The sequence below is a fragment of the Dipodomys ordii genome, unplaced genomic scaffold (genome assembly GCF_000151885.1).
Source record: "Dipodomys ordii isolate 6190 unplaced genomic scaffold, Dord_2.0 Scaffold97, whole genome shotgun sequence".
Lineage (NCBI taxonomy): Eukaryota > Metazoa > Chordata > Mammalia > Rodentia > Heteromyidae > Dipodomys > Dipodomys ordii.
Genome location: NW_012267313.1, coordinates 3,951,778 through 3,969,323, shown reverse-complemented (window position 1 = coordinate 3,969,323; position 17,546 = coordinate 3,951,778). Strand labels below are relative to the sequence as shown.

The following is a 17,546-nucleotide window of genomic DNA, read 5'->3' as shown; positions in this document are numbered from 1 at the left end:
TGACCAGGTAACTGGACTATCTGGCTACCCAAGGACACCCTCTTTACTTCATAAATTATATTATTGGCTGGTTCTAGTGACTTATGCCTGTAATCCTAGCACTCAGGAGTATGAGACAGAAAAATTGAAAGTTTGAATATAGCCTCTAACTTTCATACAAGTTTAAGTTTACATAACTCAGGGTTGCATAACAAGACTTTATTTCAACTAAACAAACAAAAGTTTAGGAACTAGAGGCATGGCTCAAGTGGTACAGCACCAGCCATGAGTAAAAACAAAGACAAAAAAATAAAAAAAAAAACACAAGAAGAAACTGGGCACCAATGGTTCATGCCTGTAATGTAATCCTAGCTGCTTAGATGGCTGAAATTTGAGGATCATGGTTCAAAGCCAGCCCAGGCAGGAAAGTCCATAAGACTCTTATCTCCAAGCAACTACTCAAGAAAGCCGGAAGTGGTGCTGTGGCTCAAGTGGTAGAGCACTAACTCTGAGGAAAAAAAAAGAACCTCAGGAACAGTGACCAGGCCCAAGACTGGCAAAAAAAAAAACCAAGCCAAACTAAAACCAAGCAAGAGTATGACTCTTAGTTGAAGCCCTAGAATTGTCTCTCCTCACACACACACACACACACACACATTATCTTCATAGAACTTTAAAAAGCAGTGAAACCACATTCAATTATTTTTTCTGCTTGCAGATTGAACTGGATATATTATATTATTCATACATCCAGTAGGACAATGAACAAAATCCTGTTATCTGTTTTTAGTATCAGTATTACTTATATTACTAATGAAGTCTACTCATTAGGGCTTAACTCTCCTCTTGCCTTGCATATCTGTAAATCTAAATGTGTAATTTTTTTCCATTGTTATTTTGGACATCCAAAGAACATATAGAGCAAGTGTTTTTATTTGTCAATAGCTTTTTAAAGATGTAAATTTTTAATTCACTGATTTAAAAAAGTAACAAAAGAAATTCTGTAATCAGGACTGGAGATAGCACAGGCTTGCGTTCAGGCCTAGTACTAGAGCCTGGGTTCAATCCCTACCACTGAAAACAATGGTGTAGAAATAATGCTTTTTCTCTCTGAAAAATAATCTGTCTCCTCAGATTTTATTTACGATAGCACAGAATGTGCGCTAACATAGCCAGCTGAGTCATGCAACAGATAGCCACAGGGGTGTCATGAAAGTCAACTTGGAGGAATGGCTAAAGGAGTTTGATAAAAATCATTATTTTTGTTTCAACAGTTGGGTTGAGTTAGAGTACAGCCACACCATGACATCTGACACGGCCTTCCGTGTTTTTCTTTAAGGGAAAAATTTACACACAAGACAAAAGTGGCTGCACGCTTTGGAAACGCCATCGCATGGTTCCATGCTGAACCTGAGTTTTGTGTGATGAAATTATCAATCTTGCTAAGTTGTGGGACCTTCCAAAGCTTTGCCTTTCACCAGCATTCCCTTGCTAGTTCCACACAAGGAACAATAGGTTCATAAGAGCTCCTTAATTAGATCAATATGGTTGGATCAATATTTTAAAACAAACAAGAGTCATTTGACCAATGAAACCAGAACTAAAAGTATTTCATTGAACTAAATAATTCAGGTGGAATTTGGTTTTAAACGTTTCCTACCCTTCAATTTAATAAGCATGTTTTCCTTTTGTAATTACAAGAAAAAGATCATATATTTGGGTATATATGCATACCTGTGTGTATACATAGGTAATAACACCATAGCAATACAAACTGTAGTAATAATAACATTAAATTGTAACAACTCAGTGTGGTGGCACATACCTATAATCATAGCACCTGAGGAGGTTGTGAGTTCAAAGCCATGTAGCCCACGTTGAGACTCTGTCTTGAAATACAGAAGAAAAAAAAAAGAAAGAAAGAATAGAAGGAAAAAACAACAGAGTAAAAGAACATTGACAACACAAACAAATAGCAGGTTGAAGAATTCAGAATTGTGAATTACTTGGCATGTGCTTTGACTCCGTTGCCCTTCAGTTTCTGGGTTTTAAGGGCTCTTCACTATTGATTTGCACCCATTCTCTGAAGGAAGTTCTAATTTTCAATGATTTACTTGCCTCAGAGTATAGAACTTCTCTTTCTTAGCTGAATTTGTTTCAAATGCTAAGGTCAATTTTACGAATAATAGTGTAGTGATTACCGTTGCTCTTATTCATAATCATACTAATGAATTATTCATTGCAAGTATTTAACCAAAACTTCTCTTTCATTTACTTGCAGGATCTGGCTTAATTTCAATGATATGTGGTGGCCAGACTTTGGCGTATTGTTTGTTCAAAGACAACTTCGTCTATCCAGATCTGGATAATTTCTAACAGTATGGCTGGATTAATTTGCCTTGGAAATTGTATGCTATAACATATATTGTGTCAGACCTAACTTTTACTTTTGCTCATATTCAAGTTTGAAGTTGTTCAGCATGCTTTGTAAGTATTTCTAAGAAGAAGAAAAAAGAAGAAGAGGAAGAAGAAGAAGAGGAAGAAGAGGAGGAGGAGGAGGAGGAGAGGAAGCTGCCACTGCGGCCAGGTGCCAGGGGCTCATTCCTATAATCTCAGGAGGGCTGAGATTTGAGGATTATGGTTCAAAGTCAGCTAGGACAGGAAAATTCATGAGACTCTTCACCTAACCACTAAAAACTGCTGAAAGTGGAATTGTGGCACAAGCAGAAGTGCCAGCCTTGAATGAAAAAGCTAAAGGACAGGACCCAGGCCCTAAATTCAGGCCCCAGTACTAGCAACACACACACACACACACACACACACACACACACACAGAGATGTTAGAGGAAAGCAGAACAACAACCCCAACAAAGAATTCAAGAGCAAAATATTACATATTTATAAAATTCAAGGTTTCCCAAAGTGTGTTCCACTGAACACTAGTTCAAGGAAAATCTTTCATATTTAAGTATTATTTGTGGAACTTTGGATTAAGTAAAGCAGCACCCATTTATTTCAAGGTGTCTCAGAATCTTTAGTACACTATTGGGCTTAGACATTCAATCAGCCTCTAAGAGAATTCATAGTAACTTTATGTATTCCAGAAATGTCCCAAACTGCATTTTCCCAATCAGTTATTTGCTTAGAAATTTGAAAGTGCGGTTGACACTAGGTACTATTTCTCCAATATTTTTGCCCAAAGACACAATTTAGAAAATACTTATGGAGTGGAAAGATGTAGGAGGAGGCAGATTCAAACACTTCTGCAACCGGAAGTAAATTATATTATTGCCCCAAAGTATTCTGGTCTGGAACATTTCTTATAAAATCAGTCTGTTTTTAACATCAGTATCGATTTCTTTCATTAGACTGTGGTCTCCTAACATAGCCTTTCTCCAAATTTAATGTGCACTTGATTTACCTGGGGATCATGTTACAAAGCAGATTTTGGCTCCGAAGGGCTGGAGTGGAGCCCATGATTGTGTATTACTGAAACCTCTCAGAAAATGCTAGTGCTGCAGGCACACGCAACATACTTTGGGTAGTAAGGATTTACATGGTTTGGATCATATGATTTTGTTAAGTGTACATAGCTATGTGTTATCTGTATATGCAGTATGTGATTACTGAATTTAATATAATGTAAGGAAGTTAATTTCTGGAACGGTCTTACATATTTACCATTTTATAATACAGTTAAAATATTTCCTAGTATGAACAAAGTGTATAGCGGTTTGCAGGTGGCACACACCTGTACTCCTAGCTATCCAGGAGGATGAGATGCCAGGGCAAAGAAATCCATGAGACTCTTCTCTCCAATTAACCACCAGAAAGACAAAACAAAACAAACAAAAAAAAATCATGGAAGTGGAGTTGTGACTCCAAGTGGTAGAGCATGAGCCTTAAGCAAAAGAGCTCAGGGACAGTGCCCAGACCCTGAGTTCAAGCTCCACAGCAGACAAAATAAAATAATTAATAAATAAAGTGCATGCCACTGTTATAATTCAGATGTGACTGTGAAAAATAGGACAGGAAAGCAACACCTCCCCACATATACACCCAGATATTTTGGAGAACAATGAGAAACTGAACCAAATTATCTCCCAGAATTTTCTCCCTAACACTCTGTTTCTTTCTTAAAGATGCTATTCACTTAAGAAAGAAATACTATACTAATTTCAGATGACCTTCACGCTAACTTTGTTTTATTGGTCTGCTATCGGTTTAGAAAATTTCAACTTCTCTTGTACCTGTGAACATGATTAAAAATAAGTCTTCTTTGCTTTTTTCAAATATTGTTTATAAGTGCAAACATCTGTCTTCTATTCATCATTCTCATTCTTCCTGTTGATTTCTTCCAAAGTCTTTGGTTATGAAATCATCAAATCCTGAAACTGGTCTAGATCCTTCAAGGCACTGTGAATTCCAATTACTAAAGAAAATGTCTGTCTTTCATCCTTAAAAGTAGACAACACTCGGTGGATAATGAAAGCTTCACTACTATGATATTTGATTCTACAAGAAAAATACCTTTGACAGTATACACCGTATACCCTGAGAAATGCAGAGACAAAAAGGAAAAATAAAATGAGCAAAAGACAATGGGGGCTGGGAATGTGGCTTAGTGGTAGAGTGCTTGCCTAGCATTCATGAAGCTGTGGGTTCAATTCTTCATTACCACATAAACAGAAAAGGCCAGAAATGGTATTGTGGCTCAAGTGGTAGAATACTAGCCTTGAGCAAAAGAAGCTCAGGGACAGCCCAGACCCTGAGTTCAAGCCCCAGGACTGGCAAGATAAATAAATAAATAAAAATAAAACTCCTCAATGAGTAAAACTGCAGAGGAATTTCACTTGCTAATATAAACTCACATTCATGAAAGAAATTCCCAGAAACAGTAAAACTATCTAAATAAGTTCCTTAATTTCAAAAGGTTGGGTTTTTAATATAAAGAAGATTAGATTTAACTAATAAACCAGAATGACAAGTCTCTAGGCTCAGAAGATGTTACTACCTTGTCATTCAGTGGTACAGTTTAATTAGCATGTTTATGGCTAGGATTAGAGATCCATCTGCTCAGGTAATTAGGATCATGTTCACCCTGCTCTTTAGCTTTTTTTCCCCCCTGATCATAAAAATAATCTGTGATTTTCTTCTTTCCTTTATTAAAATGATTACCATTATCTATTTGATGACACCTCTTAGCACATAAAAATGTTTAAATAAAGAATACACATTTTAGCACAAATATATATATATATATGTATATTATACATATCAACTAAAATCCAATTGTATTAAACTATATACAACTTTCTCAAAGGCCAAAAAATCATTCTTGTTTAATATACTTTTTCAGTGTCCTATATTCCTAATTCAGTAGAATCTACTTTTCACGACTAATATTTTCATATTTTAAAAAGATACTATTTTGTTATGCCTAAAGTTTTCATAAATGTTTTTAATGTTATATCATTTAATATTATTTTATCATTAAGTTTGCATACATATATCCCTTTAATAATGTTTTGTGTAAAAGAATAACACACAAAAGTGATTCTAAGATATATGGGAGGAATATTTGCTTATTTTCAACCAGAGGATTGGAATATAATCTAAAATTTTATGGATTTTGTTCATCTAATTTACCTTAGTTGCTGAACTGGTAAATTCTAAAGTTATTTGGAATTTGTGAAGCTGTACAGATTGGCCTATAAAAGTGAGAATATATACAGTATGAAATACAGAGTTTTCTTTATGACAAACATCCCAAGGAAAAAATAACAGCACTTTCTGAAATTATTGGTCTGTATACTTTCAGAACCTGAATTGATAGAAAATAAAAGCAAAATAAAAGCATCTATAGATATGGTTATACTGAAAAACTGCCAGAAAAGGAAGGAAAGACAATAGTGTTACATATAAAGGTAATGTAGGTCTTTCAGAAAATTTTCATTGGAGAGAAAATGGCCTCATAAAAGATGGTTTAAAGAAGTCTGGTGGCTGGGAATGTGGCTTAGTGGTAGACTGCTTGCTTAGCATACATGAAGCCCTGGGTTCAATTCCTCAGTACCACATAAACAGAAAAGGCCAGAAGTGGTGCTGTGGCTCAAGTGGTAGAGTGTTAGCCTTGAGCAAAAGAATCTCAAGGATAGAGTCCAGGCCCTGAATTCAAGCCCCATGACTGACAAAATCAAGCAAGCAAATAACAACAACAACAACAACTAGAATTAGTTACCATCTGACATTCTTCATTCTTCAAGGGAACAGTGAGTAGAAACCCAAAGATTGTCATCTAGATTAGAAAGCACTGTGTACACTGTCAACAAATGCACGATGTCTTCCTTTCTTATTTTGTGTTGTATTTAAATATAATTCCTACTTTGGGGTTAATAACTAAAACTTGTTTTTTGTTTCTTTCATGAGTTTCCAAACTAAGGGGTCTTAAACATGAAAATGTGCTAGCTCCAATGAAAGCAGCAAACAGATAAACACAATTTTAAAACTCATCCAACTGTGTAATCAAACCTTGTAATCTTGAAATCTAGCATCTTGATGGTTATCTCCGAGACAATTAACATCCTGTTTAGAGTCTTGAGGACCACGTATTCCAAACCATTAGCATCCTGTTGGGTTCATGAACAATTCATGGAAGCTGAATGAGTTGCCTGCAACCCTCTATGACTGTTTATATGATCACACAGGCTTTCACCAGAGACCATCCTTTTGTGTCTTCAAAGAACTCAAACCCAAAGGAAAATTAATTCTCTACACCTCTGATAATGAAATTTGCAAACTTATTTTGTAGTGCTGGGAGTCAAACCTAGGGCTTTATATAGGCTTAAGCAAGCACTTAACCTCTGAGTTATAATGCCAGCACTGAATTAGGTTTTAAACTGGTCATTCCAGAAAATAAGGTCAAATAGATTCAATCCTATTCTTTCCCCACCCCTAAAATACTTTAATAGTGTTTCTTAGCTTGATGTTTTCTTTATTCTTAGAAATTTTCAGGCTTCTAGTCTTTTACTTGACAATAAAATTTCACTAAAAGAAGATTTGTAAAATTAATACAGGAGTTATCAAGTTGGATTTAGGATTTGTTTTCTAGAAAATTCCAAGTTGTCAGCAAATATTCTAGTAAGCATATTAGTGGCACTAGACTCTGCACATAAGCATCTCCATCTAGGAAAGTGTTGTCACAAGATAAGACAATGCTAATCAAATGAAAGCTTGTATTAACACAAAACAGTTGGTTTTTGTTGCTCTCTGAAAAACTCTGAGTTTTTTTTTTTTTTTACTGGTGTGGTACAACATTTGAAGCTCTGTACAACCAATTGGATATATGGAAGTAGGAAAAGAAATATGTCACGTAGGCCCATGACTTTTCAAGGAAGAGAGTCATGTCTAAATTATCTTCTTACTCACAGAATGATGCTAATGCTTGGTAGACATTTGGCTCCCTAAATTCTGTCAGAAAACAAAAGAAGAAGGAAAGCTATCTAATCAGAAGTAGAATTCTTTTTGTCAAGCAGTATCGTTAAGATCTTGTTACATACTGCCCTATTGCTCTTTAGAAAAATGGCACCAATTTATATTACCCTCAGCCATAAATGTATGTGGTCACTTTCTTACAGGCCTGCCAACCTTATATGAAATCATTTTCATGGCTCTTAGAATTGATGAACAGCAAACACCCAGTACCATTCATTTGCATAGTAGATCTTTAGCATTCTATGCCAATTTTCTTGCTAGAATTACAATTCCCTAAAAAAAGAGTTTTGCCTGGGTGTGCTAAGGTGGTAGAGCACCTGGCTAGCAAATGTGAGACCCTGAGTTCAATTCCCAACAAAAGACAATGACAAAAGGTTTTATAGTCCTGATCTAGAGATACTGAATGACTTCAAAGTTATTCAAAACATTTTAATGCTCTTAAAGATACTGTAGTTCAATTATGTATTTCAACAGTGTAAAAACAGTCACAGGTTTTCTGGGAATAGAAAAGTCTGTATAACATCACATAAGTGTTTTTGTATAGAGATAATGGATAAAAAATGACAAACAAACCTGGGTGCTGGTGGTTCACACCTATAATCTTAGCTACTCGGGAGACTGAGATCTGAGGATCACAGTTCAAAGCCAGCCGAGGCAGGAAAGTCCATGAGACTCTTTATCTCCAATTAACCACCAGAAAACTGGAAGTGGCGCTATGGCTCAAGTTGTGTGAAGAGCTCAAGGTCCTTGCCCAGGCCCAGAGTTCTAGCCAATGAGCTGGCAGGAGGGGGAGGATGACAAACACTAGTCTAAATTTTGTACCTATACTCACAAGACAGTAAAGGAAATCTCCACAAAACAAAAAAATGTAAAGGAAATGGGACACAAGAATCAGAACAATGTGATACTTCCGCTTTCTGAGAGGTCTTAGATAAACTACAGACATCATGATAAAATAAAGGCTTATAAATTAACTGAGCATAAGTTCATGTTGAAATAACATGCACAGAACTGGGACTGCAGAAAGATACATAACTGAACTTGTATAACATAAGAAGAAGGGTAGATTATCTGTCTTTTGAACAAGTAGGTAACAAGGAAAGCTTTTAGTCTCAAGTAAGGTGTAAAGTTACTATGAAGAGTACTAGGGAAAATTTTTTAATTTTTTTATTGTTATAATGGTGGTGTACACAGGGGTTGCAGTTACATAAGTCAGATAAAGAGTACTCTTCTTTTTGGACCTTTCCCACTCTCTCTCCCAATTACTAGGGAAATTTTTAAAAGAAAAATTAAGCTTATAGAAAATAAATTGTCAATAGAATTTTTAACAAGACTAAACATAAGATTATATAGGGATAGAAAGATTATTGATAAACGGGCATGCTATACTGAGGTCACGTATCTGAAAACAACACAATAAAAATAGACAATGTGAGGATAAATAAACAGAAAAAGAAAATAGGACCTGTGTCAGATCATGCAAGTAAACAGGCAATGTCCTTTTCTAGTACATTAACTCAGATCGCTTAGTATTCCCCAGCCCCTAGAGTCTCAGTTTCTCATTTCCATTGATTAATGAATGAGTGAGTGAGTGAATGAATGAATAAAATAAAGTGGTTTTGTTATGACATATTTTTCTTTTAAAATCTTGACCTTGTATTGTGTTTAAAGTTATTGACCTACCTCAATAATCCAAAAACTCCACTTTGTCATACATAATATTTTATACCATTAAGTTCTATTAAATTTTATATGTCAATGTTTATAGTTTCTGCTCTAGCCAGGTGCTGGTGGCTAAAAGCCTATAATCCTAGCTACTCAAGAGGCTGAAATCTGAAGATCATGGTTCAAAGCCAGCCTGGGCAGGAAAGTAAGTGAGACTCTTATCTCCATTTAACCACCAATAAACTCGAAGTGGTGCTGTGGCTCACAAAACTGCTCAGGGACAGTGTCCAGACCCTAAGTTCAAGCCCCATGACATAACATATACATATATATATATATGTATGTATGTACATATATACATGTAATAATTTCTGCTCTAATTTTATTTCTCTCTTTCCTGTCTCACTCTCTACCTTCCTCTCCCACCTGTTCCTACGTTATCTTCATCATCTGATGCTGATTTCATAAAGTTACATGGCTTTAATGGGTACTTTCATGTATTGACTTGGATGGCCTATAATGTCCATACAGTGGTCAAGTATCCATCAGCCTAGATGATATATTAAATCATTACTTGACATTGGGTAAGTCAGATTACCTTCCAGAAAGTGGGTCGGCCTCGGCCAATCAGTTGAGGATTCTAAGTGAATTGATTGGAATGTATTGTAAACATGCATGGAACTGTAACAATGAAATCTCCCCCTGTATAACTAATGTAAAAGCTAATAAAAGGGGAGAAGGAAAAAGATTATTTTCTCCCTAGTATGTTATGGAATATTTCTAGTAAGTCAACTCCAACTGAAGTTCTATGTAGCATAAAAAAATCCCATTTATAATATAATGATCTACAGATGGGTAATGTGTCTGCACCACTATTACTATTTTCCTTCTACATGAAAACAACAAAAATTATGTCTTTCCTTTATGACAACTGCAGTTAGGTTCCCTACTGCTTGTCAGGCCAAGCGCACCTTCAGTGCAGAATGTAATACCTATTCACACAGTATGATATTTTGACAAACGTTTGTGAAACACATAATAAATTCCAGGAACTATGCTACACACAAAAATATAAACATTATCCTTACCTTTGAAACACTTAACAAACCATCTACAAGCGAAAGAGACAAATGAGTGAAGAGATAAGTTCAGTATAATGGAATACAGTTAATTTCTCTTGCCTCTGTTTCATTCAAATCTTCATGATCTGCTTGCCAGAGGGCATGATGTGAGGCATCAGCAGCAGAGGGCGCTGGAGGACACGGGAGGAGGAAGGGATGTTCCTCCCATAGCCGGTGTTCTCTGCAGGGTTGCTTGCTCTTGCCATGCTGGACTACAGTATTATACAGGACGCCCAGGTGAGCTCACCTCTAGTAAATTTCAGCAGCACTATGACAAGAGCCCTTGAGGTGAATTCCAAAAGAGGCCGAGAACCTTTCCAGTACTGAGTGCAATAATATCAGCCAAGGCCAATTCCAGGTGAATCCCGCTGACCTCTAACGCTGCCTGGCCAGGGAAAAGTGCAGTAGCATCTCTCCATGGTCTCAACAGCAGCTGCTAAATGATTCTGCATTCACACCATCTAGCTTCCCATGTGCAACTTAAGTGACATTTTCCCATGATGGATTCTGGGAAGTTCAGCGGCAGTCCAGAGAGTTTACCAAAATGGCTCACACAAGTGATTGCCATCACTGGGTACTAGTCCAGCCAGTACCCAGTTGTTCAGCAAATCTCATTCACACCCCAGAGGGCAGCGCTTTGCCCACGACTCTCAGCTCACACTGGGGGCTCTGCAGGAGGCTCCAGTTTTGCCAGTTGCAGCTCAGTGCTCAAGCTGTGTTTCCATCCATTAATTGTAGACCAGCTCTGGCCTGGGCAACCTAGTGAACTTCTCCATCAACCAGTGGGCAGTGACGGTTCTACTGTGAGTCCCAGTTATGGAGAGAGCCTCTTTCATTGAGGACTCTGCTTCAGCCTTGGGTCATTCCTTAGAGTTCTCTTTTAGGCCTTATCTTTTTGTTTGTTTGTTTGTTTTGCTGTAAATAGTGTAAATAGTCATTGTTCATTCTATGCTCTCTCCATTCAAATTATTGTGGAATTTCTGTCTCCTTATTGGGCCTTGACCAATTATTATAATGGGTGCCTGTTAGTAATAATGGTCATAGTTAATACTTAATATAGTCATAATTAATATTTAATATAGCAGGCACTACACCTATTAACATAGGTATCATAGATATCTATTATAGTAATCAGCCAGCATTATTATATCTTAACATCAGATATTGATTGAACTAAAATAATGATACATAGACTACTATATAAAGAATAATGACATGCCAAAATATCTATAATTACATGGCTGTCCCTCTTGGGAAAAGTCTTCATGTATTTATTTTTTAAGTTTTAACAACATTGATTTTTATTACAACCTGCTTAAGCTAGAAAATAGGGAGAAACAGAAAAGAAGAGAAATTCTTCCTGTTCTGTTTAGGAAATGGGAGTTTGAGTCTCAAGATGGTGGTTCCTAACTACAGCTGTTACACTAGCAAAGACTAATTTAATCCTTAGACAATGGGGTGGGGCAGGTGAGATGGGTGAGGCCTACTAAAACCCAGGTAGCCGCTAGGACCTCCTTTTGTCAGACTAATCTTTCATAATTTCTGTCTTTACCCTCACATGAAGAGTTTGCAGATCTTTACCACTTCAAAGGATAAAATGGATTTAGATAGCCTCGCCTAGACTTTAAAAGAGAAGGCAGATTTTGATAGCCCGTCCTCTATCTTCTAATCCTGTAACTTAAAAGGAGGTCTGGTGCCTAGAGCAGCTTATCTGCTCATGGTTTTAACTTCCGAGCCTGGCTTTTTGATATTTGTTAAACACACACATACACACACACACACACACACACACACACACACACACACACACACACACACACACACATAATTTCTCTGTCTTCTCATCTACTCCTAAATGACATTGGTCCCTTTTAACTTTTTGTTTTCTTTTTTGTGCTGGTCCTACAGCTTGAAATTAGGCCCCCTGGGCCCTGTCCCTGAGCTTTTTATTGAAAGCTAGTGCTCTACCACTTGAGCCACAGCTCCACCTGCATTTGGGTGGTTAATTGCAGATAAGAGATGCAAGAAAATTTTGCCTGAGCTGGCTTCAAATTTTGACAGCCTTCAGAGTGGCTATAGGGGTTAACTACTGGCCCTGGCCTGGTCCTTTTTAATATTAAACGAGATGCAGAGAAGGACTGTTTTCTGTAAGTGCTTGCTGTTGAAAGTGGACTGTTTTCCCTGCCTGGAAAAGGGGAAACAAAAAGTTGTTTTCCTATATAAAAGAGGAGGTGACATGGAAATTTTAATTGTCAGGATATTTGGTTAATAGGCTACCACTATCTCAGGATCAGAAGACATTAAGTTAGCCCTTTAACGAAAAGGAAGTCAAAGAGACATTAGCAAAAAAAAAAAAAAAAAAATCCGTTAAAAGAATATTTCCTATACAGATCAGCATTGAGGAATTGTAATGTCTACAGATTTCACATATTGAGGTTGATAGCCATAGTAAAGACGGCATCCAATTTCCATCTGTCTTCTATTTTAGCTGTAATGTTTAGATCAGTTACTCTTATGGATAAAATTTTACTGTAATGCCCAGTGTCTCCTGGAGGGAGACACTTTAATGACTCGTAGGAATAAGATTCTTCACTTGATGAATCTGGTTCTGTGGTTAAGAACTTAACAGAAATAAGATTTGTTTTTGAAATGTAAATCTAAATGCAACAGCATCTTATTGAAAAATAAGACATAGGCTATAGATTTTTGTTCCTTCCCATAGAATAAAAACTTTCAATACCCCGTCTTGACATTTAGTTTCTTAAAGACTTACCTAAATCTGAGTTCCCAGGAGAAGGGATGATACCACCCAACATTTAAATTTGAGGGGCTTTTGATGTTGACCATTTTGCTCCAGGTATTGACTGCCAAGTTCTGAGCTGTCTCACAAAGGGGCTTTGTTATTACTGCAAGACCAGGGTTCAAATCTTAAAGGACCCTGGCATTTCCAGATAAGTTTTGCGCTGTTTCTCTGAGACAGCGTTAGTATTAAGAAGACCTTTTGTTTTTTATGATCAAAAGTTAGGTGCACTGACATTATAATGTGGCTCTAATTGATTTTCGTTTTGAGTATGGTGACATCTCAAATGGGGTTTACGTTCATCTTTGACATGGACATCATCAGCAAAGGCTCCAGCTGCTGTCCAAATGCTTTGCTTCCCTTAGGCATGCAACAGACTGAGAACAAAACATCTAAATCCTTCCAGGTTGGGCCAAAAGTAATTGTTATAACCTTAAATCCATCTAAGAATTTTCTAGGTTCCTCGGAAAAGATCCAAGTTTTTCTTTACAATGAGACATTGCAGCCATCAGGAAAAAAAAATGCTGTGCATAGAGAATTTTGGACAATTTTACCTATCATTTACAAAATTAAGAACAGCTGGAGAACAGTACTAAAATCGAAGCTTTCATTTACAGGCCAGCATTTTCCATTTTCTAATTTATATTGATGCCATATTGCACTACAATGACAGACTAATGTCTTTTTCTTAGAGTTCTGAGGCTTTGGAACCCAGTGTAGGCATATCGAGAGGAATACTGGCAATGGTTCTTATTTCATTTTCCTCATGACCAGAGAGAAAGACAGAAGAAAATGAAAGAGAAGGGCGCATGGCTTCCATAGTTACTTGAGGGACTGAGGAATTCATCCCCTCTGATTTCCTTTATTATGAACCTTTTACGCAGTACCCTTAAGAGACATTTCCTTATACCTTGAATAAGGATTAATAAACACACACTGGTATTGTAGGGAGATATTCCTTCCTTATCAGTACATTTATCCAGTCTTTTATTCCTGAACTTCCATGTGTAGGCATTCTTTATGAGAATGGGTGAGGGCTTCCCTCTGCTTTCCAAATTCTGCCCCAAACCCTGGGTCCTTGAGAACTACTTATGAAAAGCAATTCAAGTGTCTCATAAAAAGGAGAGTCTCACAAGGTGCAAGTTGTAGCTAGGATTTGTTGTAGGATAACAGGGTTAAAGTAAGGAGAGATAGAACAAGAAAAATTTCCTGCCTCCCCCATTCAGAAAATGGGAGCTCAAGACTGTTACATTCAAGTCTTCATGATGGGAAGGCAGAAAGATATGGGGTAGAGGGGGTGCTTTTCTGGCCCAAGAGCTAGTGAGTATAAAGATTTGAGAACTGCTTCATCTCCAGTCCACTTGGCATTTTTCCTACAAATTTAACAGGTGTTCCAACTTCCTTCCAGCTGTCAGAAAGCCTGTTAGGGTTGTCAGCCATAGATTTGGCAGAGATGACCATCTGTAAATTTTACACAATAAAATAATTTTATAATAGGCAAACCATGTTGCTGGTTTCAAAAGTAGCAGAGAGCAGGCTCAGGATTTGACTTAACTTGGTGAGTAACACTCTACAGAGCTGAAAATAAAAAGAAAATGGACTGCCATAAAAACATTAAAACACAAACAGTAAATTTGCTTATGATGAAAACTTACAGTGTATTCCTAATTTTAACTACTTGACCTGCGAAAGCCAAGCATTAGAACATGGATCTGTATCAAGTTCAAGAAACTTGTCTTAGCAAAGTACCTATAGCTTAAGACTGTGATCCTAAATATTCGGAAGGCTGAGTTCTGAGGACCATGGTTCAAAGCCAGCCCAGGTAGAAAAGTCTGTGAGACTTTTATTTCAGATTAACCACCAAAAAAAAAAAAAAAGTCAGAAGTGGAACTGTGGCTCAACAGAAAAGCTAAGAGCCAGCAAGCAGGCCCTGAGTTCAAGCCCCTGTAGTGGCACACACAGAGACACAGACACAGTCACACACACAGAACAGACACACAGACAGACACACGGACCTAGTCTTTCCAAGTAAAGTGACAGCCACAGCTCCCCCACCAAACCCACAATTCTTCCTCATACAAACCGTGGAATTCATTACTCAGCCATTCTCTGTGGAAATCCACCATCATGCGGAAGACTACAGTTTCAATATATATATTATAATACGATAGATTCATGTTTCCATTCCAAAAAATTTTATCCAGTTACTTTATAAACTAGTTGTCATCAGAAAGTTTTCTAGGCAGCAGATTCCACTGTGTAGAGATCAATTCCCTGGTGGCAAATTGCCTCTACTTTCAGATAGAGGTAATTCCATACCGTAATCCTTGAGTGAGGTGATGGAGCATTTAATCCTTTCCCAGGCTAGACTGCAAACCTGATGGGTCCCGAGGCAACTTAACTGTGCAGAAAGAATCAAAGACTAAATGCTGTTCGTGGCTTCTTAAAGCAGCTCTGTGAACGGGTCAGAAATATTCTTTTGTGTGTTGTGTGTGTGCGCGCGTGTGCCAAGTGCACCAGCCATGGATACACTTCTCCACTATTCCTCTCTTGCATCTGGAAAAGCCAACAGTTGAAAGGCCAGGAGATGAGCATGCTCAGTGGCTGGGGCCGCTTTCTGAGCACCAGGCCAGCTTTGCACTGCTCTAGCTGTAGATTCAGCGAGCAGTGAAGACCTCCGGCTGCAGCTGACGCTGGTTCCTGGAAAGCTCATCTCTGCGCAGATAGCAGATACGTGCGGGCTTGCGGGTCTCCAGCTGGAGCGATCGCGAGGGTGCAGGGCATCCGCAGCTGAGACTGATCTGCGGGCTCAGAACCCGGGTTGGGTCCACCTCTTGCCCACGCCTCAGTCCCGCGCTTAAAGAGGCTTCTGCATGAGTGAGCAGAAATGACAGGATCTGGGTGGCGGTGAGCACGCACGCACCCGGAGGGCGAGCCTGGGGAGGGGGAGGTAGAAGAGGAGGAGGAGGAGGAGGAGGAGGAGGAGGAGGTGTGTTGCCTGGGGAGGAAAGTGTCTGAGGAAGATTCCTGCCGTCTTCACTTTGGTGACCCTGGCGTTCTCGGCTCTTCACCTGGGAGAGATGGTTGTGGTGCTCACCAAGCTGGTGCACTGTCTCCACCGCAGGTAAGGGGAGCATCGGGCACGCTGCTTCCGCTGTTGGCATGGCAAGGGTCAGCCTTGTAACTATTGCTTTTATTCTTGCATTCTTAGTTTGTTAACAAGACGGTGGAGGTGGGGGAGGCGGGGACTGGGAGAAGGTGATTTGGGGTGAGTAAGCATGATTAAAGCATGAGTGTTCTGTCCAATTTCTGTTTTTCTGATCAGCTTGGTAGAATTTTGCCTCGAATCTCTTGCATTTGTAAGATGGGTTAAGGGTACTTAATTGGTTTTTGTTTTTTTTTAAGAGCACTATTATTCTAGAGAACAGAACTTCATTCGAGGGAGCTAAACTTGATGGAATAATTTTCTGGATAATTTACCATTTCACTTACAGCCCCAAAGGACAACAGTTACGATTCAGCCTTAACCTTGATTAGCATTGAACTTAAGCTGGCTAGTGGAAAGGTCTGGACTACAATTATCTAGTGATTGTTTTTTTCTTAAGTGTCCAAGGTTTATTTTTGAGATAAATGATAGGACCTTAGTAAAAACTTAGACTAATTAGAAATTAGCACCGATTCTTTGTTGAGTATGAGAGGCCCTGCAGGGGCCGTTGATCAAATGTAAAGCAACACTTTGAAAATGTAGCTTTGGGTGTGTGTGTTTGCTGGAAATCGTGGAATCAATTCTTTAGATGGCTCTTCATAGAAAAGAAATGAAATGTGTCCGGAAACTTTAAAAGTTAAAGCAATGTCATTTGAGTAGCAATACATTTAACTAAGCTCTGCCCAAACTACCAAATGCTGTTTAGTAATACCGACACTTTCGATTGCTCTCCATTTGGCTGGAGGTTTAGAAGAAGGAAAGAGATTTTATTTCTATGTTTTCAGTTTTATTTATGATCTTTCAGTAGTTGCAGAAAGTGGTTACAATTCAACATATCAGTTTATGAGTTCAGTGTCTCTTGATCAATATCACTGATTTTATCATTCTCCCCCATCCCTCTCAATCCCACAGGAAGCAAATGTTTAAAGTAAATAGGTAATTGTAGACCTACAAATATGGCTTAACCTTAATAATTGTAATCAATGTGGCAGAACATGCTTAGATTACTCTTGGCTTTCTTTAGTTATTGCTTTAAAATGAACTTACCAATGACTTAGTTCAAATAGTAACATCTCTCTGATATCAAAACTACAAATCATACAGTGAAGCAGGGAGAAAAAGATAGGGGTGTATGTGATGCTGAGGGGTAAATATTTGGGGAAAAGCTATAAGTTCTGGCTAGTTGATTGCTTTTTAAGAACCCTCATTTTATGTGTATAATTCATTCTCCTGTGTGTCATTTTCATTAAAGACAAAATGCACTATAGGCTCAAAATCTGCCTCA

General features: G+C 38.0%; 1 protein-coding gene across 1 annotated transcript in view; it reads left to right on the top strand.

Moving 5' to 3' along the window:
• Tmem244 (transmembrane protein 244) overlaps positions 1-15,917 on the top strand; it is a 47,814-nt gene extending 31,897 nt beyond the window's left edge. The window contains exon 6 of the mRNA XM_013026779.1: positions 15,712-15,917. Within this exon, the coding sequence (XP_012882233.1) occupies positions 15,712-15,917 (206 nt within the window). The remainder of the gene's footprint in view (positions 1-15,711) is intronic.
• Positions 15,918-17,546: the final 1,629 nt, after the last annotated feature.